The sequence below is a fragment of the Stereum hirsutum genome, assembly GCF_000264905.1.
Source record: "Stereum hirsutum FP-91666 SS1 unplaced genomic scaffold STEHIscaffold_6, whole genome shotgun sequence".
In the NCBI taxonomy this organism is placed as follows: domain Eukaryota; kingdom Fungi; phylum Basidiomycota; class Agaricomycetes; order Russulales; family Stereaceae; genus Stereum; species Stereum hirsutum.
Genome location: NW_006763136.1, coordinates 1299419 through 1321663, shown reverse-complemented (window position 1 = coordinate 1321663; position 22245 = coordinate 1299419). Strand labels below are relative to the sequence as shown.

At 50.9% G+C, this 22245-nt stretch overlaps 7 protein-coding genes across 7 annotated transcripts; 3 read left to right on the top strand and 4 right to left on the bottom strand.

Annotated features, from left to right (window-relative positions):
• Positions 1-51: 51 nt before the first annotated feature.
• On the bottom strand, positions 52-2203 carry STEHIDRAFT_78285 (Aldo/keto reductase). Its single transcript, XM_007303228.1, has 13 exons — positions 2133-2203; positions 1945-2050; positions 1790-1894; positions 1609-1716; positions 1503-1553; positions 1396-1442; positions 1191-1316; positions 1030-1119; positions 898-965; positions 739-830; positions 640-653; positions 356-561; positions 52-274 (listed from the first exon to the last, which is right to left on the bottom strand). Exons 2-13 carry the CDS (start codon positions 1978-1980, stop codon positions 201-203), a joined length of 1017 nt encoding a protein of 338 aa, XP_007303290.1. The 5' UTR covers positions 1981-2050; positions 2133-2203; the 3' UTR covers positions 52-200.
• Positions 2204-2756: 553 nt separating this feature from the next.
• STEHIDRAFT_96456 (dienelactone hydrolase endo-1-3,1,4-beta-D-glucanase) lies at positions 2757-4246 on the bottom strand. Its single transcript, XM_007303577.1, has 7 exons — positions 3954-4246; positions 3699-3862; positions 3459-3619; positions 3392-3398; positions 3306-3333; positions 3129-3233; positions 2757-3064 (listed from the first exon to the last, which is right to left on the bottom strand). The coding sequence occupies exons 1-7, from the start codon at positions 4183-4185 to the stop codon at positions 2955-2957; spliced, it is 807 nt and encodes a 268-aa protein (XP_007303639.1). The 5' UTR covers positions 4186-4246; the 3' UTR covers positions 2757-2954.
• Positions 4247-5707: 1461 nt separating this feature from the next.
• STEHIDRAFT_156361 (NADPH oxidase) lies at positions 5708-7858 on the top strand (the record flags this gene model as incomplete). The annotated part of the gene is made up of 6 exons (XM_007303576.1): positions 5708-6077; positions 6147-6649; positions 6709-7208; positions 7277-7343; positions 7411-7786; positions 7848-7858. The coding sequence occupies 6 exons, from the start codon at positions 5708-5710 to the stop codon at positions 7856-7858; spliced, it is 1827 nt and encodes a 608-aa protein (XP_007303638.1).
• A 3506-nt stretch (positions 7859-11364) lies between these two features.
• On the top strand, positions 11365-12831 carry STEHIDRAFT_110609 (uncharacterized protein; the record flags this gene model as incomplete). The annotated part of the gene is made up of 10 exons (XM_007303575.1): positions 11365-11404; positions 11478-11528; positions 11587-11755; positions 11821-11881; positions 11943-11962; positions 12020-12156; positions 12240-12262; positions 12339-12428; positions 12534-12574; positions 12609-12831. The coding sequence occupies 10 exons, from the start codon at positions 11365-11367 to the stop codon at positions 12829-12831; spliced, it is 855 nt and encodes a 284-aa protein (XP_007303637.1).
• Positions 12832-16536: 3705 nt separating this feature from the next.
• Positions 16537-18278, bottom strand: STEHIDRAFT_55884 (Pkinase-domain-containing protein; the record flags this gene model as incomplete). Its single annotated transcript, XM_007303139.1, has 11 exons — positions 16537-16724; positions 16797-17012; positions 17083-17160; positions 17218-17280; positions 17345-17372; positions 17427-17560; positions 17611-17684; positions 17746-17834; positions 17889-17966; positions 18056-18184; positions 18249-18278. 11 exons carry the CDS (start codon positions 18276-18278, stop codon positions 16537-16539), a joined length of 1107 nt encoding a protein of 368 aa, XP_007303201.1.
• Positions 18279-19764: 1486 nt separating this feature from the next.
• Positions 19765-20259, bottom strand: STEHIDRAFT_121020 (uncharacterized protein). Its single transcript, XM_007303574.1, has one exon. The coding sequence runs from the start codon at positions 19952-19954 to the stop codon at positions 19790-19792; it is 165 nt and encodes a 54-aa protein (XP_007303636.1). The 5' UTR covers positions 19955-20259; the 3' UTR covers positions 19765-19789.
• A 61-nt stretch (positions 20260-20320) lies between these two features.
• On the top strand, positions 20321-21926 carry STEHIDRAFT_56719 (taurine catabolism dioxygenase; the record flags this gene model as incomplete). The annotated part of the gene is made up of 7 exons (XM_007303192.1): positions 20321-20670; positions 20827-20917; positions 20981-21008; positions 21088-21283; positions 21361-21417; positions 21512-21673; positions 21815-21926. 7 exons carry the CDS (start codon positions 20321-20323, stop codon positions 21924-21926), a joined length of 996 nt encoding a protein of 331 aa, XP_007303254.1.
• Between the last annotated feature and the right edge of the window lie 319 nt (positions 21927-22245).

The window sequence follows — 22245 nt, the reverse complement described above, 5'->3', positions numbered from 1 at the left end:
GGTCGCCTATGCTTTTTTTCGTGTTCTTCCAATTGCTGAAATCAGAGATGCAAAGCAATCGTGTCTTTGTGAACAGCGCGAAAAATAACTTTTTGATCATCCTTGGCTACGGCATATCGTACATTCAACAATCCGCCCAGTTTCGTCGACATACCTTGGTCGAGCCACACATTCAATAGTCATTCAGCGACACAATTCACCTAATGCCAGTAGTTCGACGCAAACGGTTTCACGGATTCCCAAGCCTCATCAAGCGCTTTGACTACCGCCTCAGCTACATCGTCCATGTCCAGTCGTGGACAAGTATATCAGTTGATGATTGAATGGCTCAAGCGAGACCGAATGAGCAACTTACGCAAAGGCCCTTTCTCCAGATCAACCAAATTCTGCTCGATGTGCGTCAAGCTGGACGCTCCGATGAGTATCGCATCGCCGTACTCGCGCTTCATGAGACTGTGGTGCGAAACCCAGCGGAGGGCGACCTCGGCCATGGTGAGGTTGTGAGCCTCTGAAACGGCACGGATACTGTCGATGGCTTTGAAATAGGGTTCTTTCCAATAGCTAGTTGATTAAATCGGCGAAAGTCAGCGTTTGGAATTTGGCGTTCGACAGATTGAGGGATCTAAAGGAGACACTCACCGGGCGCGGTAGTTCTGGACAAAATAAATGAAATGAAAAAGAGAACAGCGAAACTATCAGTTGCGAACAGGCAAACACATGTCACGAAACAGTACAGACTTGACCCTGCCCCTTGTTGGGGTCGAAGCGCGAGCCGGCTTCTACCTGGCCGTCGATGGTGTTGTACCTCCCCGTAAAGAATCCACCACCCACTAAACGCAATATTGTTATCTCATTTCACAATTTCAAAGAGGCTGTGGTAAAGCAATGCGGACTCACATGGATTGAATTCATAGAACGAGATCCCGAACTTGCGCAAACAGGGGAAGAGCTCGGGCTCCACACCACTATAGCAAGAGTCTCTCGAGTCAGCTCTCAAAAGGATGGTTTAATACCGAGGATTGTACAGACCGATGAATGGCGTTATAGATGCCCTGGTATGCAGTAGGCTGAATCCACCCATTGTTGCGGCAGATATAGACCATCTCGGCCACTTCCCACCTGTTTCGGCATTAAAGCCCACCTAGCGATCAGTCCGAAGATTATTGAGTAGTAAGAGTTTGGCTACGTACGACATGTAATTACTTATGCCGAAGCGCTTGAACTTGCCCTCCTTGTAGAGCTCGTTGACCGCACGAAGTGTATCTTCGTACGGGGTCGTACGATCCGGGCCGTGCAAGTACCACATCTCGATTTGGCTAAAGAGGAACCGCATGTCAGCGACAAACATCATAGAACCAGATAGTGGGAAAATATAGGGCGAGACATCTGGCTTACTCTACATTCAGACTCTCGAGCTGGCGCTCCACGTACTTTCGCACGTCCTGCACGACGATGGAACATCAGTGTTAGATTCAAGAAGCTGACTAGTATCGAGAACGTGCCGCTGGTGTGTGCGAGATTCTTTCTAGACCAGCAGGAAGCTGTACGGCTTTCTGTACGAGGATTTTAGCCAAAGGCAGGAACCATACAAAGCTAGACGTTTCTTACGGTGTTCGGGTAGAGCTTCGTCTCGAGCTTCAGCCCACGTCCCTTGCAATCGATCTTCCCGAGATATTTTTCGCTAGTTCCTCCCGTGTAAACGTAGGCGGTATCGATCTATATGACATCAAGGCATTTTAAGGAACATTGAGCTGCCAAATGTGACGAAAGATAATGGTTCGTAACATACCTCGTCGTGACCGTGTTTCTGGAAGACGTCCAAGATAGCCTCGACGTCTTTCAAGTCATGGACTCGGGAACCTTCGGTGCCAGGCTCGCCGAAAGTCATTGCCCCCTATCCGTTCATGAGTACTTGAGATGTAGCATCGGCAGCGAAACACGTACCATGACGACCTTGATTGCACTCTTTTGCTCAGGCATGGTATCACAATCCGGAGAGGTGCAGAGTGTCTTGGGAAATCGATGGTTCTATCGAGACCAGTAGCTTCGGCTTTTTATATCAAGTCAACACGCGGAGCGAAGGTGGGTAGCAAGTGGCACGGTATCCACTAGACTCAGTCAGAGAAACTTACCAAGGAACGGCTGTCAGCGTCGAAGACGTAGAGACGACTAAGAATGCTTTAGCAGTGAGGGTTCGAGACGTGCTTCGGCGGCTCACCACGAGATCCCGCTCTTCCACGACACGGCGTCGACGGAATCAACGGGAGCAATGGCGAGCGAAATATGTCTAGATATATCGGGAAATCTGTCCGGCACTTCCCCGAGCACCGAATGTCCTTCAGCCTTTCATGTAGAATATCTCTGTTTAGGTTCTCAGCCAGAGAGCGCAAGTATATTGTACATCGAGTACTGGGAGATCGAAAAATGTTGCAGTGACACACTGGACGTTCAACTTCAAGCGACCCTGATGAGCAAATTCCCAGGCTCCATACGCGGAATTTCAATCACTTGTCGTTGCCACTGTGGCACCAACAGGATGAAGTTCTTCCCTCCTGTGTTCGCCGTTGTCAGAATTATGAAGTGCGATGTTTACGAAATGGGGAGAGACATGGAGACACTTGCCTTCTGTAACTCTCTGACGAGACCGTCGCAAGCCCATCCGGCACTCGTGTTGCGCCACACACTGACACGTTTTGGGTGCACTATTGTTGAGCGATGTAAAGGGAGGTTGCGGTGTACGGTAAAAACTAAGTGGTGTCTCGAATGACGGACACGCATTTCGAGCATAGGTAGGGGTATTATTCAGATTACACGATGAACAGAAGGCCCATACACGCAGAATATAAGCCGCGTGGCACCACAATCAAACACCACCATAAAACCGGCATACTTAAACAAGACCGTCATAGGCCTCTCAGGTAGAATCAAACCAAAAGTGAGAATGCAGCCATACCCTAGAGCGTCTTCTTGAACCATGCAGCCGTCTGTTCCAGAGCGCCTTCATATGCCTCTTTCACGTCGGGCATGCTCAGGTTTGGTCTGGCGGCGAATCCATGCACAGTTCCTATTGTCAGAGAGTTAGTACCAATGCACCCGAACGTAAATGGTACGTGAGTTTGAGCTCGAACCTTTGTAGTCCACGAATTCGTAGTCAACATATTCGGGCTTGTCCTTGCGAGCAGCGAAGACGGCTTCGGCCTCACTCCGGATATCCGGTGTGAATGCCATATCGTCTGTTCACGCAACAGAAAACAGGAATATGAGTCACGGCTGGCAGTAGTTTGACATCAAACGATAAACCCTACCTTCTGCGCATGCCCATGCCGAAGGAACCTGTAAATGTGAGGGATTAAACATACTTATACGGTTGCAGCGTGGGAATATGACATGCCTTAATACTGCGAGATCGAATGGCGTCAATTTGGGCTTGAAGAAAGGAGGTCTACAACACGACGTACGCTTCGATCTGCTCTTCCTTGAGCGCAGATGGATGGCAGAGTACCAAGGAATTCACATTTGGGTTTCCCGGTGCGATCCTGACCGCGACACCCGCACCGAAACAGTAGCCGACGCATCCAATCTTCTCGTATTTCTTCTCGGCCTTGATTTTCTCGATGAACTAAGCGAGAAGACAATAGTGAATATAGGTTCCGCTAAGCGAACTGGACTGTAAGGATGGCGAATGGAGGTGTCCTTACGGATGTGGCCCTAGGATCGACGACAGACTGGCGGACGGCGAAGATACGAAGCAAACGAGTCAGGGCGACGACTACGAGTCTGAGCTTGCTCCATAATGTCATCTTCTCTCCAGGGCGTTGTGGGACCAAGGGCTCAAGGTCGTCCACCTCGAACGCAGGACGTCCTATGTTCAACAGCCACAATGCAATTTAACATGTCTATTAGCCTATTTCCATCTCGCCGCATTCCGCGAACATGCAGAAAATAACACGCACCATCAAAAAGATCCGGGACCCATACATCGAATCCAGTCTTCTCGGCCAGCAGATCCGCGATGATCTTCGAGTTGATCAGAGGCAGCCCGAAGATATCCGTGAGCAGTACGATGGCGCTCTTGGATTCCGTGCCAGATGGCGCAGTACGAAAGTAGGCACCGCCAACCATGGTGCCGGTTGGTTCTCCGGGGATGATATATCCTTTTTTGCAGTTTTCACAACTGGCAGCCATGATGTATCAAGGTGGTGGTTCAGACGTGAGAGAGATGATGGTTCGCGTGAGATTATAGAGCGCCAGCCACCGGAGACCTAGCGAGATGAGAAGAAGCTAAAAGTTGCCCAGCAGGATCAACACCGACCATGTTCTTATAGGTGTCGGTCGACGGTCGTGAATTGGCGGCATCGGGTGGGTCGAAAGAAGTGATGGAGAGAGCATCCGGAATCCGTTGGCGGTAGCCCTCGGACCAGGCCGACGGACGATAGGGACGCTCCCTAGACTATACTCGACATTGACTCCGGCTTCGAGGAGACGTGTTAGCTCGGCATGAAAGGGTGGCAAAAGATGGGCGTAGTATACGAAGGTGGTTTGGAGGAAGATCTTCGTCACCGTCTGTTCGCTTAGCGGTGTGGCCATTCGTCAGCATGCCCAACGGCGCGCCACACCTCACTGCCAACTTGCCGCCAACCGTCTCTGACTTGTCCCTGACACTGGCGATGACCTTGACGGAAAACAAGTGTCGGTTTTATTAGATTCACTTCACCGTGAGTAGTTATATGTCTAATGATATGGTGAGTAGCTGAATATTCTTCTCCTTTACTACACTAGAATCACCTGTGCTATCCAGTCGACTGACTTAGAGGAAAGGCCGACCTTGGATGGTCTTGAATGCGAAGGCGCTGTAATGGACTTCACCTCATCATCACAAAGTCATACCACAGCCATTTCGTGGCAGCACTCTCACTGGGCCTCCTCCCGGACCGCGTTCTTCTACCCATTCACTTTGAGGTGGCGCGTCGATCGGTCCTTCAAGTCGAGGGCTTGCGTGTTTCAGAGGAGAACGGGATCTATTTTTAGTATAGATCCTATTTCGGTAGGCCTCAGTCGCATCAGTCTCACAAAGAGATCCTCAAAAATCAATGATGGCAATGGGCTGTGTGCTGCTTGAACGAAATATCGAGCATGGAGGTAGACAGAGCGGCCAGCCAGTGAAAGCGTCGTGATTGATGCGTTCGGGGAGTCGATGGGGGAGGAGAAGGTAAGCCACACACATGATCCAGGTGTCAAGAACTCAACAGAGACGCATCCAGGATTGCTCATCAAATGGATTCTCGGGCGACCTCAGGAGTCAGAATCGAGTGTCGGAGTCGTAAAACAGGTCGTTTGAACTCGACTCGTAGGTAGGAGATGTGCTATCACGTCCTAGAAATAATCTGACAGACTGAAAGATGGGAACACCAAGGCTGTTCGACACGGACTACCATTGGCTGTTGGACAATATGACGGTCGTTGTTCGGTCGATGGCCGTTGATGCATGATGCGGCTGAGGAGAATCAGAGTATGGCAAGCCAACACGTGGAGAGGTCAATAAAACGAGACGTTTCAACAAAGCGCTTTCTTCCAGGCCTCTCATTCACCCCAACTCTGTCGCCTTTTCCTTTGTTCCTCCTTCTCGTTTCATTCCCAAGGCCGGTCCTTCACCTCTAGTCTTACTCAGTATCCTTGTGTCAAACATCGTCGGCATACAGAACACACAATGTCCAGCAGTGGTCTTGACTTCTTCGACCGTGTACCCGCTTACGAGCAGCATCCAGACTTGACGAACAAATATACTGCAGTTAATGAGCCGAGCCACCTTTCTCGAAACAAGACAGAGCGTTGGCGTCTCCAGGGTCTTCAGAGGACCCTTACCGATCCCAGCACTTCGACGAATCCAGCCGACTATGTCTACGTCCCGAAAACTTGGAAAGAGAAGTGGGATCTCTGGATGATCAACGAGGGCGGAAGGAGGATCTTCTTTTTTGCATGGGTCTTTCTCCATCTTGCTGTCGCAGCCCTTGGTTCGGTCCACTATGGTCTGAAAGACAACCTCGTCACTGCCCGTAAGACGTTCGGCATTACGTTCGGTGCGTATCCACGATACATTTGTTCATTATCCTTATCTGACACGAATATCTGCATTCGTTCGGACACAGTGATCGCCCGTAGTGCTGCTCTCGTCCTTCACGTCGATGTCGTTTTCATCCTGCTTCCGGTATGCCGCAACTTCATCTCTTTATGCCGTCGCACTCGCTTGGGGCAGATCATCCCGTTCGACAAGAACATCACCTTCCATAAGGCGACCGCCTGGTCCATCGTATTTGGCTCCGTCGTGCACATCATCGCACATATGGTCAACTTCACCGAGTTAGCATTTGCTGACCCCGACGCCACAACCCCCGCGAAGCGTTTCGTCATATTCCTGACGGCCAACTTCGCCACGGGACCCGGTCTGACCGGTTGGATCATGACCGCTGCGCTGGGGATCATGGTCTACTACGCCATGGAGAAGAGACGAAGGGCTAGATTCGAGGCGTTTTGGTATACCCACCACCTCTTTATTGTGTTCTTCCTCGCCTGGCAGTTCCACGGCATGTTCTGCATGATTCAGCCGGACAGGCCTCCTTACTGCTCCTTCAACACTATCGGTGTCTTTTGGGTGTGTTTTCACTCTCTCATCGTTACTTTTAGGACTGCTTTTTGATCCTATCGTATCAGCGATATTGGCTCGTCGGGGGTGTCATCTGGATAATCGAGCGTATCCTTCGCGAAGTCCGTTCCCGCCATCGCACGTATATTTCCAAGGTCATTCAACATCCTTCGAACGTCATGGAGCTGCAGATCAAGAAGGATAAAACAAGAGTTCGCGCAGGACAATACATCTTCCTTTCCTGCCCCGAAATCTCTTATTTCCAGTGGCACCCTTTCACTCTCACCAGTGCGCCCGAGGAGGATTATATCTCCGTGCACATCCGTGTCGCTGGTGATTGGACGACCGCTATGTCCAAGGCGGTTGGTTGCGACTTCAAGAGCAAGAAGGGTGAAAAAGACAAGGATGGTGGAGGAAAGGTTATCGGCACCGACGTGAACCCGCCTGTTAACAAGATTTTGCCTCGCGTTATGGTTGATGGCCCGTTCGGCAGTGCATCCGAGGACTTTTTGAACTATGAGACAGTGCTGCTGGTCGGAGCTGGTATTGGTGTTACGCCGTTCGCTTCGTAAGTCCGAATTTCTTCCGTCCCTCGAACCTTCACGCTTAGAACGACGGTACGTCCACGATCCGAAGAATCTTGAAGTCAATCTGGTATCGGATGAACAATCTCAACAACTCGAAGCCAACTCGTCTCTCTAAGGTGAGTGTAACCCCTATCTATTCTCGTTATACATTCGACGCCGGTCGTCTAACTCCGCCTCCTCAAGGTCTACTTGACTTGGGTCATCCGTGACTTCGGCTCCGCAGAATGGTTTCACTCTCTCCTGCACGCCATCGAGGAACAAGACACCCAGAACCGAATCGAGATCAACATATACTTGACTGCTAAGATCAAAGAGGACGACATGAACAATATCATCGTGCAGGATGTCGGAGCCGAGAAGGACGCCATCACGAGCTTGAAGGCGCCCACGCATTTCGGTCGTCCGAATTGGGACCGCGTGTTCTCCTCTATTGCGCAACAGCATCCAGAGACGGACGTCGGTGTGTTCTTTTGTGGACCTTCGATACTTTCAAGACAATTGCACCAGTCGAGTAATAAGTTCTCGAAGCCGAAGGGGACGAGGTTTTTCTTTGGAAAAGGTGAGTTCCGTGTTGTTTGCGTCTGCAAGAGCTGTTTGCTGATGTATCTGCATCCAAACAGAGAATTTCTAGTCACTTCGAGCATTTCATATCTCCTCCATTGGCTATTTGTCTCTTCTATGGCACGTAACTTATTTCTTTACGCTTCTCTCTCCACATGGCGCTTGTTGTTGCTCTGCTAGTTACATACTCTCATAGACTCCTGCTTCGTCAAGTTCACTTGCTGTCGGTCCCGACTCGAATCCACATGTACTATTACTACGTATATATTCTTATAGGTATTTCATGCATGTTTGCTTCGCCGTATCATTTACCTACACTACAATTGTTACTGACTTAATTTATGTGTAGGAACTTAAGGACTCTTTGGTAGTGCTCTAGGACCAGAATCAGGATGTACACATTGCTTTGATCTGCATGGAGGTCGTTTGGCTTTGGATCTCATCGGAAGCCGGAAGCTGAGTGCGATGCGACGCTGGGGAGGTTGGTCATTTGCTGCGTAGCCGAAAATGGACGGACAAAGGCAAAAACACGCGCTCGGATTGGCCAGACACAACGGTCCGATCGGGAGCCACCATCCCGGTGCCCGGTGTCTCTGACCTTTGTCGTTGTGGCGGTGGCACAAATAGACGAACGGTCACAAACCCAAGCACCTTGTGCGCGGAGTTGAAAATTTTTAGGAGTTCCGTTAATATTTATCTATGTATATCATGGCTTCTCTGCAGTTCGAATCGGGTTCCATTGCATCTTCAGGACGGAGGATTGTGCCACCGGCCAACCTTGGGCCAACCCTCCCCACAAGAACAGCTGTATATTAGTGACGCCGGAAACTTTCAGTCCCAAACCTGAGCGTTCAGCGAGCGCGGGTTCTATATCAGCGAGAGTACGAAGAGACGTCATAGACTTACCGTTCACTGCATACGATAGAGGAACACTTCCAAGATGCTCAGAAATAGTTCGTTGGCGGAACCGGCGTTGCGCATATGCCTCAGCATGTCTTCCCGTCCTGAGCGTCCCGCTCTGGATTTTACCCGACCGGAATGTTCTATTTATGACGATCCAGCCCTTGGACTAGCATAGCACACCCCCTGTGTACGCACAAGCCTCTACGATGTCGCCGATGAGCAGTCCCAGCCCTGTCCATGCTCAGGAAAATCCGAAGGTTACGAGCGGTAATCGCAGGAAAGTCGCACCCAGGCTCACTGCGGTTAGAGAGTTGTACCTCTCTATGTGTCCCAAATAAGGTACACTGCAGGTAGGTGCTCCACGTCAGCCCGCATTCGTGGGTACGAACCAGCCATTCACAGGAGGACAGTACAGGAATGTTCTCCGGACTACGTGTCGGATGCACATGTCGTTATAGAGACCTCAATCTCTGATCGTAGAGGCTTTGACCGCAACAGCAAGCCCAGCCGACTTCGATGTCAATAAGTATACGTTGAGCGACGGTAGAAGCCTGGACTTATGCTGCAGCGGAGACACGAATGACGTAGCGAGGATACCCTCGTCTCCGATTGGAGCTCCCGCTGGATTGCTTTATGGTAAGGGAAGAACTTCCATAATATATATATTCTCGGCCATTATAGTCCCGCACCAATGGTAGCCTGTGATCTCCTACCTCGATCCGTTTGATGTAACTCTGCGCATGTCGGAAGGTGATAGAATGTTCTACAAGATGACAGCGCATGAGTACACATAATCTGGGACATGAAGGTGGGATGGCAGTGAAGCATGAGAGATGACATACGGGAATTCTGCGAGCGCTTTGTAGTATCTACGAGGAGGCGTCTCTTATACCGTGACTGGACCAGAACCAGTTCGGTATACAAGCGATACGGCTCGAGAAGTAAAGCAGTGTCTGTCAATCGAGGATAGGGGTCAACAAATGTTTTTGTTGCGTAAACATGGGTGAAGAAGGAACGGGGATCAGACTGACTTACGAGAATCTATCGTCATCTGGACTGGTCACGTAGTCGACCATGCAGTCCATCTGGGCTGTCGCAATGCGACTGACGCTCTTCCCGACGGCTCAACAGGACTGTAAGGATAGGTGGCGGAGTGATACTTTCCAAGCGGACCGCTGCCCGATTTTTGGCAGCATCTCTACGATGGTCCTGCGAGGCTGGAACCAAAGTGGAATCGTTTCTTACGCATATAAGCACGACCATCGATGAGCCCACGAGCGATTGAGGCAAGTGCTGTACGATATCTCAGAAGAAGGGTCGAAGATTTGCTGCATGGAGTCCTAGGAAAGCGGTGATATGAGTTCTTCCCCTCGTGTTCAGGTATGCCCCATTTGGAAAGTAAAATGGATGTCCCCAGTATATGAAAGGATTCTGAAAGTAGTAGACAGCGAACCTTGCCGAGGGCTCCGCATTGTAATATCCGTAGAAAATGCAGTCGCATCGATGGATGAGACGTGACCAAGATTCAGATCACTGCAACGTGAGAGCCCAATATTCGTACAGCGACGCCACACCATCGATGTCCTAGAGAAACGAAGCTCGCCCGATATCTTTGGTTCGTTGTGGCAACCCTTTTCTGTATGAAGTGCAGGAATCCGGCTAAGGCAGACGAGCTAGACGGAGAGTTGGACCGGCCGGAACACGAGGCTTGCAGGGGTGGATTGAAGTGCGGCGGTACTGACTCATATGCGCACTTTCGTACGTATTTCGACGATGACAGGGCGGGCCTCAAGGCGATAGGAGAAGCCACAGCTACCACAGGAGCATATAGTCCTAGATCCTTGCTTTGTCCGAGGAGAGAACATATATCGCCGCCAGTAAGCGCTAAAAGTTACAAGGCACAGGCTATGCAGGTCAGATACAATTCGAACTAAGCCGAGGACTTCGCTGGCTCTCTTGTCTGGAGATGGAACGGTTGCTGAGTGACTAGTACACATCTAGCTGCTTGGCACGGGTTGTTCCTCGAGAGATCGTCCTGTTCAGGAGAAGAGAAGAAGAGGGAGTAGATCAACGTTCAACAGCGCCGGTAGTTTGTCCAAAGAAACTTCACCCGCGGCATGCTTCGGCAAGACACGGGTCCACAAACCGGCTATCTCCGTTGCTCGCTGCCGTTCTTTGTTTACGCTCGAAACAGGCGCGACGAACCGCAAACAAAAGACGGGCTACAAGCGCTACGGCTGAGCAGCATCAGTCGTTCCCGGCTTGAAGGTGCCTATAAAGGACTTAATAGGGCGCCCTTCTTCGTGGTCGCTTTTCCGTTTGATGAGCAGAAATCGACCATGATCATCTGAGCGACTCGCGGTGAGCCCCAAGGCATGCTTTCGTCAACCTTACTTACACCTGCATCGGCCTCGCGCCATACTTCATCCTCCGGGGTCGCAGGATTAGGGGACTGCGCACGCACGCTCAGTGTGGGATTTGATGCTCGCTACATTTGCCAGTCAGCCTCGCGTCTTACATGTCCGAGGATCCGCGGGAGTCCGGATGTTCACAATCTATCCGCCCTTCAGCTTCTCGGTGTTTTACCGTGTAGATTGGTTTTTCTGCCAACAAGGGCCTACAAAAGCCTTGGTACCTTCCGCCTTGAGTCGGAATCAATCATCACTCACCATCATGTCCTCAATAGCCGTTCGTCAAGTCGTCGCCCCGTCTGGTACGTCACAAATTTCTTCTTCTTCGCGCGGTCCGTTGTAATTGGTGACCACATATCCGTCTTTACACACCAGACGTTGAAAGAAACCGCATGGTCGAAATCATGACGCTAGCTTTGGCTAATGGTAAATATTCAATCCAGTAGGTAGACGATGCGACTCTCTCTAACATTATCGCCTGCAGATAGTTCAATTCTCTGCCTGACTGGCGGCTCCAAGGAAGGGGAGAGAGTCCTTCTGAGCCAATGGGTTGATGCGGCGCTAGAGCTTGGCGAGGTCTGGGTAGCTGAGATAGACCAAAGAATCGAGGGGGTGGCGCTGTGGATAAAGCCTGGGAAAGATTATACAGTTAGGTCGGTATTCAATTTCGCGTCACTTTTCCCTTTCTAGATGTTGTATATTGATGTACAGTCTTTAGCTATCAGGATAGATATCTTCGAGCATTCCCGCCGGATACTCAAGAGTGGACAGTTCAACATGTAAGAGTATATTAAGCATCTCTTGTCTGGCGCTGTACACTGACTCTTCCTTCTAATACAGTTCCGTCCGAAGTACGAGCAGTGAGTCAAGATATTGTCCGTCGTTGTCGACTGATCTCAGTCGAACGAATCAACTAGATTATACAAGCAATCCTATCCTCTCCGTGAGCTTACCAGACTCCACGCCTGGCACCTGAAGCAGATCGCGGTCAATCCACGACTACAAAGGAGAGGCATCGGACGGGCCCTCATAGCCGCTGTTCGAGATAGGGCACGTAAATCTCTTCGCGAAGCTACCCGTCATTACTGACTCGCCTTCGCGATGTCTAGGCTGACCGACATGCACAAGCTATGATAGCCGACGTCCCTTCTGCTGGTGCCGTGAGTCATTGTCCGATTTCGAACTATCTGTCTCGTCGATGGCTTACAATTCAGCCTATAGTTGCACTTCTTCCAGTCTCAAGGCTTTGCATACCGAGGAGTGAAAAACTTCGTCGGTCGGCGAGGAGGGTTTCCTCTTTGGGCGATGCTGCGAGAGCCGAGAAAAGTATGAGGCCAGCGTGACATGCCTCCACCGGACACTAGTCTTCTGCCCTGACAAACACTTGTACTCATTCCTAGACTATGTCTCATAACATATATTGCTATACAGATATTAATGCCCCCGACATTGACGGGAACAACCCATGTCGAGTGTCGAAATTACCTCACAAAACTGCGTTGACAGGGGGTTCTCGAGCCAGGGCTTCTTGCGGCAGAAACAGGCGAATTTCAAGGTCCAGAGGTTCAACCGTGACCTTCTTATCCTTACACAGGTCGTAATGCGCCACATCGATTCGGCCCCGACTTCCCCTCCGATGACAACTGTTACTGGCATGCGAATGATGCGGTATCATGCACTGTACTCGCCTCAACGACTTCGGATCGAAGAACGCGAAGTCCAGACGTAATTTAGACCCATGTTGCGCTGTCGTCCGACCACTTACTTGTTCCTTTATCGATGGTTTCATGAGAGGGGCGGTCTCGACTAACAGAATCAGGATGATCGCGTTGAGGAGGCAGAAGATACGTCGTTCTGTGAGTTTATGTTTATTCTCCGACATACTCCTTTGTGTTGTCTGGTTAACTGTACTAAAATTATTGCACCAGTCCTAAGGACCAGGCCATGCTACGAAATACCCATCACCAGTAGCTATTACTGATTCAAAGATTTCTTCGCAACCTACAAGATATCTGAAACTCCTCTACTGCCATCCGGACGCGCACAGGTCCGTCCGATTCCTTACTCCTCCTGGGCATCTCTCGGGCCCCTTCCCCTCTTACGTCCTACAAGCGACGGCGTATCATACTGCTGAATAGCTCAGTCCGCGGAGGTGCTGGAGTTAAGCGCTTAGCGGGGAGTGGCGTTTTGTGTGGTAGCCGGTCTTCTACGGAGTAAGTTCCCCTGACAAAAATTGTGGCGAGATATCATCTGCGAGCGGGTTTTTAGTTCACGATCCGATGCGGACTCTATATGATTAGTCGACGTTCAAATTTGAACCTGAACATCTTTGCAGGTTCTAGGGGCGTAACTGCCAATCGCAATGTCGATGACGAGGTCATGTCTACGACGCAGAATCCCCTTAATGAGTATTACTCACAAGTTCCCGTCGTTCAATGCTCTTTCATTAGGCGAAATACGGTCCGCCGTAGTTGTGGTGGATACTGCATCCAGTAATATGCACTGGGGTAATCCTCTGCACCGCCTCTCCTTTCATGGGCGTTTGTAATTCAGTTCCCCTTCATCTAGGAAAAGCCTTCACCTCCGCGGCATGAAGATGGTGGCGCCCTGTCGGAAGGGTCACCAACTCATTGACCAGCACGCGTTGAACATGCATTCGTTTCGACCCCAACACCATCGGGCGCAAGATCCAAATTTTTTGTCGGTACGCACGCGCACTTCACCTTCAGTGCTTATTTTTCAACCTGACTGATCTTCTCGAATGTGTGCGCTAGAGCTTAATATGTGGAGAATCTGGAAATTAACTCCTTCCAGGCATCATCGACGTCCATGAGAGCCAACGCTAAACTTGGGCAAGTCACTTGGCACGGCAAGTCTGCATAGATCAAATATGCCCCTCACAAGTAGCGCGGACCATCTAATTCTATAATTGATTACAGCGCTGACCGAACGAAGGTCATACTGGCGTAAGTGGCGGCTCAGTGATACCGCATTTACATCTCTCCAACCGAAAGTCACGCTGAGCGTCTCACTTGCCCTCAGATATGAGGCCGTCTTGCCCAACGCCACGGGAGCTCAGCAACAAGGTTAGGCGTGATTGTTCTGACACTCTCTACTCGTGGATATCTGTCCGCCACCCGGAGGTATGAACGGCCTTCTGTCGGAGGAAGCGTGCTGTGGCACTCCTAGAATCCTCAACTTCGTCCTCCCCATTTTGAGCGCGGCAGCTTTTGAAGAGAGCCTGGAAAACAAATCCTTCCATAATAGGAGAGCATGTACTGGTGAGCTCCAACTCTCTTGTGTAGGTTTTCTCGCGATGTGCATGAGGCTTGCGTTTTTGTGCTACTGATCCTGGGTGGAAGTTCCATGAGGCTTGTAGGATGGCATGACTGATTGCACCACTCAGTTCTCGGCCGGCTCGTGTGGGCTACCAGGCCACCGTCCTGTCCTTGTTACAGCACCGTATACAACGGCCAAGACCTAATTCTCCTCTACTCACTCGTGTTCTTTGTTCTCGCAGTCGATCTGCTGCCCATTCTCGGCCCCACACCGTGTGGACCTGGGGGTTCGAACCTCAGATCGAACAAGTTCAACTAATTACCGCTACCTAGGTCGTAACTCTCTCGAAAGCTCGCGCGCGCTGTGTTTTTTTGGCCAGACATATGGACCGCTAACGGGAGAGTCTAACAACCTCTCAAACGAGGACCTTCTCGATGCCACGGCCGTGAACAACAAACTCCACGAGATGTTCATGCCAAGCGTCTGTCTTGCGTCCTAAGATGTTCAACCACTGGCGCTTCAAATAACCATTAATGCGATGCTGAACACGGTTCATGCAGTGCAATCACCATCAGCGCTATCCCCCAACCTGACAGTGAACCGCTGACCGACTGCTGTTTCCTCCACAGCCTGGACTGTGAGCACAAACGCTCTCTATATCGGCCTCGTTTGCTGACTACTTCAGGCTAGTATGGTCTCCCATCCCCATTCAGCCTCACTTCTATTCGGATCTACTTAGAGCTGCCTCATGATATCCTTGTTGGTTTGCCAGAGATGTGGCACTTCAAAGGTTGCGCCGCCGTGTGGCGCGGGCGTCGAGAGGACACGAACTTGGCGCACCAACACTCGGGCTTCTCTTGGGCTTTCTCATATTTTCTATCCGGTAAGCAGGTATGTCTTCCTCGAGGCTACTCCTCATTATGCCAGTTTGTCCAAACTACCGATATTATCGTTAGTCGAGGTCGGGTACCGAACTGTACCGAACTGCATGTGGCGAAGAACGAATATCCGTGTTTGCAAGCTACACCCGCTGTGGATATATCGACTTCCGACCATCGGCCTTCAACACTTCCCGCACAGGGCACAGACCGGCACACAGTTCGTCGACGCCAACTGCGCACGCATGCGGACTCCGAATCGTCACGGTCAAACTTGACAAGCGAGAAAGAACAACCTCAAACTCTATGGGAGCGTCAAACGTGCTTACTGTGAGGATCCGGGGTTGATAATTGATAAAGATTTATGTACACCACAAACCTGAAGTCGTCATCGGCCACAAGATGATAGCGAGGTGCGATACGCCCACTGCAGTCTGCCTCGTGATAGAGGCTAGAAAGGCTGCAGCCCTGAAGATTATGGCATGTCCATATCTGTGTGAATGGTGGCGTTTCGCGTATTCATATAGTGAGCATCTGAGCGTCGGTCGATAGGCGTCCAAAAGCACAGCTGATCTAGTCGGGACTGTCTTTGAATCTCACTGTGTGAGTGGTGGCGCACAACAGAAGAGAAAGGACCGCACGGTTCAAAATAACAAACATGAAGTATGAAGAAGCAAGTAAGGGTGTGGCACTTGCGATACATAAATTAAGAAAGAAAGTCACGTATGATAGTAAAGCCAAGCAATCAACACGTTTACGACGACGATGGGGATGTACAGATCAATTTACACCGCCAATCCAAGACCAGCATTCGAACGTTGGTAAGTACTTACAGCCGCGATATCTGCAATTTCATCTCCTCTTCCGCATAGTGCGCTCCAAAAGGTCCACGGTAACCCGTAATAGATCTATCACCACTCACCCTCACCCCATCGCGACGAGCGACCGATAGGAAGCAAATTAACCAAGTCGCCCGTCCGCACATTCACATATACAACCGCCTCGTCTTGTCCTCACCGCCCTGGGCGCACCGAGTAGCCACGCAAAACAGCCGGGACAGTCTGCCTCACTTGGTCGGAACGTCGTCCACGGAGAGTTTACCCAGAGCCTCCGCAAGGGGAGCATCCTTCTTCGTCACGGAAATGTCGTCCTGTTCCTTCAGACGTTCACGAGTCTCTTTGCCGTGATCGGATGTATCGCTTTCAGAGCCTGAGTGGTCATGGTTATGATGGTGGAGGACCTTGAGGTCTGCATCCATCATTTCCTACAAAAACAAATTATCGGTTCATTTCGGTGGCATATGGGAGAAGTTGAGTGGAGGTGCATTGAGGAGGAGGTAAGCGTACCTTTTCTGACTCCTCCTTGTACACATCGATGTTCTTCCCGAGTTCTGCAGCTACAGGCGACAAGTTGACCAACATCGACATGCGCTTCATAGCCGTTATACTCCACACCGCCCTCTTGACTATACACCCGTGAACAAAAGTCAGCACAGGTCAAGATATGCCTGGATAGAGTAGGATAGACAGGTACGTACACCTCGTCTTCGCGTCCAGCCTCTTCTGGATCTGAGGCAAGAGATCGTAAGGCCCACCATGCGGGCTGGACGGGTCGGGCACGAAGTGTGGCGTGGAGTCCGCGAGCCAACGGTGTTGGAGCATCTGGGCGGCGCTTGGCCGAGATTGTGGGTCGATAGTGAGACATTCCGAGACAAAGTCTTTGGCGGTGTCGGAGACGTTCGCCCAGTATTCCTCTAATGGGTAGATGAAAAGAAAAGAAAATGTTAGCAATCCTCCATAGAGTTGCAGATGGTTGATACGGACGTGGCTCAAACTTATAGTCGCCGGCGATGATGGCTTCCATCTCCTGGTGTTGCGTATCGCGATCGAAGGGAGTGTAACCTAGAGTGAGTATTCAGAGTTCATAAAGTGTCATGTAGGGTGGCTGAGGGGGCGCACCAGCAAGGAGGAAATAAGTGATCACGCCCATGGCCCAAATATCGACGGGCTTGCCATGGCCAGCTGTAACAAGCGAAAGCGTATTTTTAGCATGATGGGAAGTCGCTATTCATGGTTGTCGACGTACTTTTTTTGAAGATCTCCGGAGCCATATACTACGGAAGGCTATGTGAGCGTTCCGCCAGAGCAAGACAGGGTGATATGCGTACTCCAGGCGTACCACAAATCTCGGTGAGTAGGTGGAATCGCTCTTCATCCATAACACGACTGAGACCGAAGTCAGCGATCATGATATCCGCGTCCTCGGCAGGCGTCCGGAACAGCAGGTTCTCGGGTTTCAAGTCTAGCAAAGAGTCAGTCGCTGGCGGCAAGCAAACAATGAGGTAGACATACCTCTGTGCACGATACCGGCCTCGTGAATGTACTTCACGGAGTTCATGATCGTCCGCACGAGTCCGGCAGCATCCCTATCGGCCCCATCAAATATTGTCAAGCGAGCACTGATGGGTATCATCCAAAAGCACGCACGGTTCATGGTAGTTACCCTTTGCACATATACGGTCAAAGAGTTCTCCTCCAGTGCAGAGATCGAAGCAGAGATACAGGTTATTCGAAGTCTGCGGAAGGACCGTCAGGCTATGTTCGCCACATCAACACAGCAATCTGCGCACCTCGAAGTAATCGTGAAGTGTGACTATGTGTGGGTGTCCACTGGAGATTTTCTTCAACACTGCAATCTCGTTTCGGACCTGACGAGCAAATGGCGAAGAGAAAAGGAGGGCAATATAAGAAAACTAGGTTAGGTATGGACAGGGGCCACAGCGATTATGAGACAGACCATGAACTCTCGGCCCTCCATGAGCTTCTTGTTGATGACCTTGCACGCATAGTACTTCCCGGTCTTGATGTGTACGGCCTCCTTGACGATGGCATATGTTCCGCTGCCGAGCGTCCTTCCGGTGCGGTACTGTCATGTTATCTGTATGATCAGCCCGGCGTATTTACCGCGAATGAATAGGAATTGTACAGACCTGGCAAGGAACGGTGGCTGCCTGTGGCATATCTGTCTGAGGCGCTAGCTTTGGAAAGAGGGACAGGAGGTCAGACTGGGTGTGTTCGTTGGTGGTCGCAACGAAAGAGAGCGTGAAGACGCCCTAAAGCTCCTCCTTACGGACGCTCAAGTTATGACTTACCATATTTGGAAGGCGCGCCGGCTCACTCCGCTCGTTTTCGGCATGCTTTGCCCTCGGTACAGTCAATTCGTCCTCCTTCACCCTCCCAAGGGGACTCTCTTTCGGCTTGATTGTCTCTTGTGTCGCCGAAGAACCATGGCTCAGGTAAGACCCACTGCCTACCAGTGTGGTGTCCTCGTCTTGACTCTGTTCGCCGCGCTTGAGGCTTCGGTGATGCGAGTGGTGGTTGCCCATGAAGATGGATGTGGTTGTGTCCAAGGAGGTCCAAGGGTTCGTGCTCGATGATGCAGGTCAAGGTCTCCGCAACAGGTGGCGCCAGTGGTCAGACTTATACCGCGTCTGAAACGTGTTCGCCGTGCTCTTGGCTGTGCGCTGACGGCTGGTCCACAAATCAACACAACGTAGTAGGCGCACAGCCTTTTCGGGGCACTTCATTGCGTTTATTCCAGGGCGACGCCGGTCCTCTTTTGTTGACGGCAGACTCACAGTTCTGATGTGTTATTGGCTGCAAACATACGTACTTGCTCTTATACGTTTTATTGGTGTGTCCTCAGGTCTTCTCGTAGTCTTGGCAAGTATGATATTGCCAGCGAGTCATACCTATTTTTGTCGCGCATAGGACGCTCAAGCACGACATGCACTGGCACTATCTTCCGCAGCGGACAGAGCTATTGGCGAGTGACACTTATATGTTCACTCGATGGGAACATTCACTGCAATTATCCCCTTGGCTTGCTCGTGATTAACGCACGGTCTCATCAGCTGCTACTTGATCCATTGCCTCCTCTCCCCACAACCACTGGCAGGTCCTACGTTCCCATCGTACAAGTTCTTTGACCCATCTCGCACTTTGCTGGAGTCTCTCTGAAAGCCCAAGGTGTTTCTGCATGATGGCTCCTACGGCGTCTGGAATTACATTCATGCACTCCCACTCAATCGGCATCATACTCTGCATTCGGATGTTGTTGGACGACGAGGGTGATCGCTAATCGTTGTTCCGTTATTTACCCTTCTTCCGTCATCTTCGGCACAAGTTGAAGCTACAATTCCCTCTCTAATTCCCGTGATCTTCCGTCCAATTGCTTATAATTCGCGTGCAGAGGTCTCCATCGCAATCACGCTGGTAGGCGCAGAGGTCGATTTTTTGTTTACACTTTTGTTTTAAATCTTCTGAGTCTGCTACAGTCTGTGGGTGACCATGAGATACAACCATCGGGGCCTACCTTTCTAATGGACTTGTTGAAGACGCAGCACCTTTGCACGGACTCTACACAGCACGAAAAGCGCCACACTCGCGTGGCGGAGCTTCGGTATCGCTTTCTCATTCGTACCTGTGTTGATCTTGGTATTTCTCATTGTATTCCATTCCTAGACGAGCTCTAATTTTCGAGGCAACGTCCCGGTCGTTCATGGCGTGCTACAGGCCAGGTGCCACACTTGCGCCACAGGGGGTATTGCAAAGAGCGGAAGCCAGCGGAACGCGCCGTTCGTGAATGGCATCCCCTCCGACGGGAACCACGGACAGCGACTTCGTCTCTCGACATCGTTTCTTTCCGTCTGCTCTGTGATTTTCTATACTGTCAGAGGAGCACGAAGACTCAGAACATGTTCTTCAGAAGTGCTCGAGGCCCATGAGGACCCACAAAGACTTCATGCGTCTTCCAGTCATATCCTTCCTATCGAAACTGAACTTACACTATCACGGGCGATTACGTGCTCGTGCACCATCGTCCTCACGGATTTCGAAAGAAGTAGCTCACCCGGGCATTATCAAAGTCTATCTCTGGACGCGTGCCATACTGCAACGGCCGTTCGGGCCTATATAAAAGAGGACTGATGTCAACCTCAGGCCCTCTTCCCACCATCCCAGAATACCTCGCACCCACTCCACTCCACCCCCACTCACAGAAATGTCCTCCGCCGTCGCTCCCGTCGACATCCTCGGTTCTCTCGCTCAGTTCGAGCCCCGCGACGAGACTCTCCACGTCGGCACCCGCTTCGCCGACCCCGCCATCCAACTCTCTCAATGGCTCAAAGCGCCCAACTCCGACGAACTCATCAAGGATCTCGCGACCCTCGTCTCCCACCGCGGTGTCGTCTTCTTCACCAACCAGGATATCGAGATCGAGGAGCAGAAGGTGCTCGGTCAGCGTTTGGGCGAGCTTTCGGGCAAGCCTGCGACGTCTAAGCTGCACAAGCATCCGATTAGCGAGACGACCTCGGAATTGGGTGCGGAGATCTCTGTCATATCGTCCATGGGGTGAGCTTTGTGCGCTTGGGAATCCTTGTCAGTTCGCTTACCATATACCATATCGATTGCTTCTGGGTCATGTCATGATAGCGGTATCGCGCGCGCAAACACTAAATCGAACACTCGTGCCTCCAATGGCTGGTGAGCTTTGACATCACATTCAAGACCTATCTTCCTCCGGTTCCGTAGGACTCATGATGTGATGCTGTTTAGGCATGCGGACATCACCTTTGAGAAAATCCCGTCAGACTATGCTGTGAGCCCATTATCATTCACCGAATTCATGCCCAATCGATTTCTCACACTATCCTGAATCCAGCTGCTCAAAATGCACACCATTCCTCCGAGTGAGTACATCTCCTACGCCTTCCCCTCCGAAAACCTTGTTCCAGATTAGATGGCTAAAGCGCACATCGCTCTTATCAGCCGGAGGTGACACCCTCTGGGCCAGTGGCTACGAGGCGTATGACCGTCTCTCCGCACCGCTGAAGACGTTCTTGGAGGGTCTCACCGCGCTGCACGATGGCGAGTTCTTCTCTGACTATGCGCGCCGGACGGGAAGGTCTCTCATCCAGGAGCGTGGAGCGCCGGAGAACGTTGGGACGGACCTTACTGCTATTCAGTGCGTTCTTTGTTCTTGTTCTTTCGTGTTTCCTGTTATAACTCGACGCAAACCTTTGATTTGTCCCACCCCACCAGCCCTGTCATTCGTACGAACCCCGTGACTGGGTTCAAATGCCTCTACGTCAACAAAAGGTGCGTGCTCGTCTCGTCTCGTCTTGCCTCTTTCCTCCCGCCTCTTTCCTCCTTCGATCACTTCCTCGAGGCTTACTTTGGAATGAAATGACAGCTTCACGAAACGCATCGTCGAACTCAGCCAAGAAGAATCAGACCATATCCTCGAATACCTCTTCCGCCATATCTCAGAGAACCATGACCTCCAGGTGCGATACAGGTGGAACAAGAATGATCTGGCGATTTGGGATAATCGGTCGTCTTTCCATACCGCTACGTATGTGTCACCATTCCTTCTCATTCTTCCCTGTCCTGTACCTTTTCGTCGTCCTTATCCGTCTCGTCCTCATCCTTCACATCTTTCTCTCGTCGTCCCTCGTGTGATATCGTGATGCTGACCCGCTGCTCCCTTGTGCAGAAACGACTACGTCGAGAACAGACAAGGCAACCGCGTCGTCAGCCTCGGCGAAAAACCATACTTCGATCCGAACTCCAAATCGAGGAGGGACGTCCTCGGCATCTTCGTCTGAGGTCTGATATCCCAATCTTCCTTCCCTTCGCCTTGGATCATGGATGTAGGTAGCTTGGTGGCTCGATTGGTTGGTGATACATACATCCAGAGGTGGTGTTTCGTGCAGTCCGCGTTTTGTTGTTATTGTTGTTGTTGTTGTTGTTTTATTATTTGTAGAGGAAGGAATTTTTTCTTTTTCTCTTTTCTCTTTTTCTCTTCGCTATGTAGCACTACAGTGGAATCTTCTTTTTTCTTTGACCGGTGAATTGTATGTTTTTGGTTTGAGGGTTTCCCGTGGGCGATCGTTTGGTTTCGATTTCAAGGATGGGCAGGCAGCG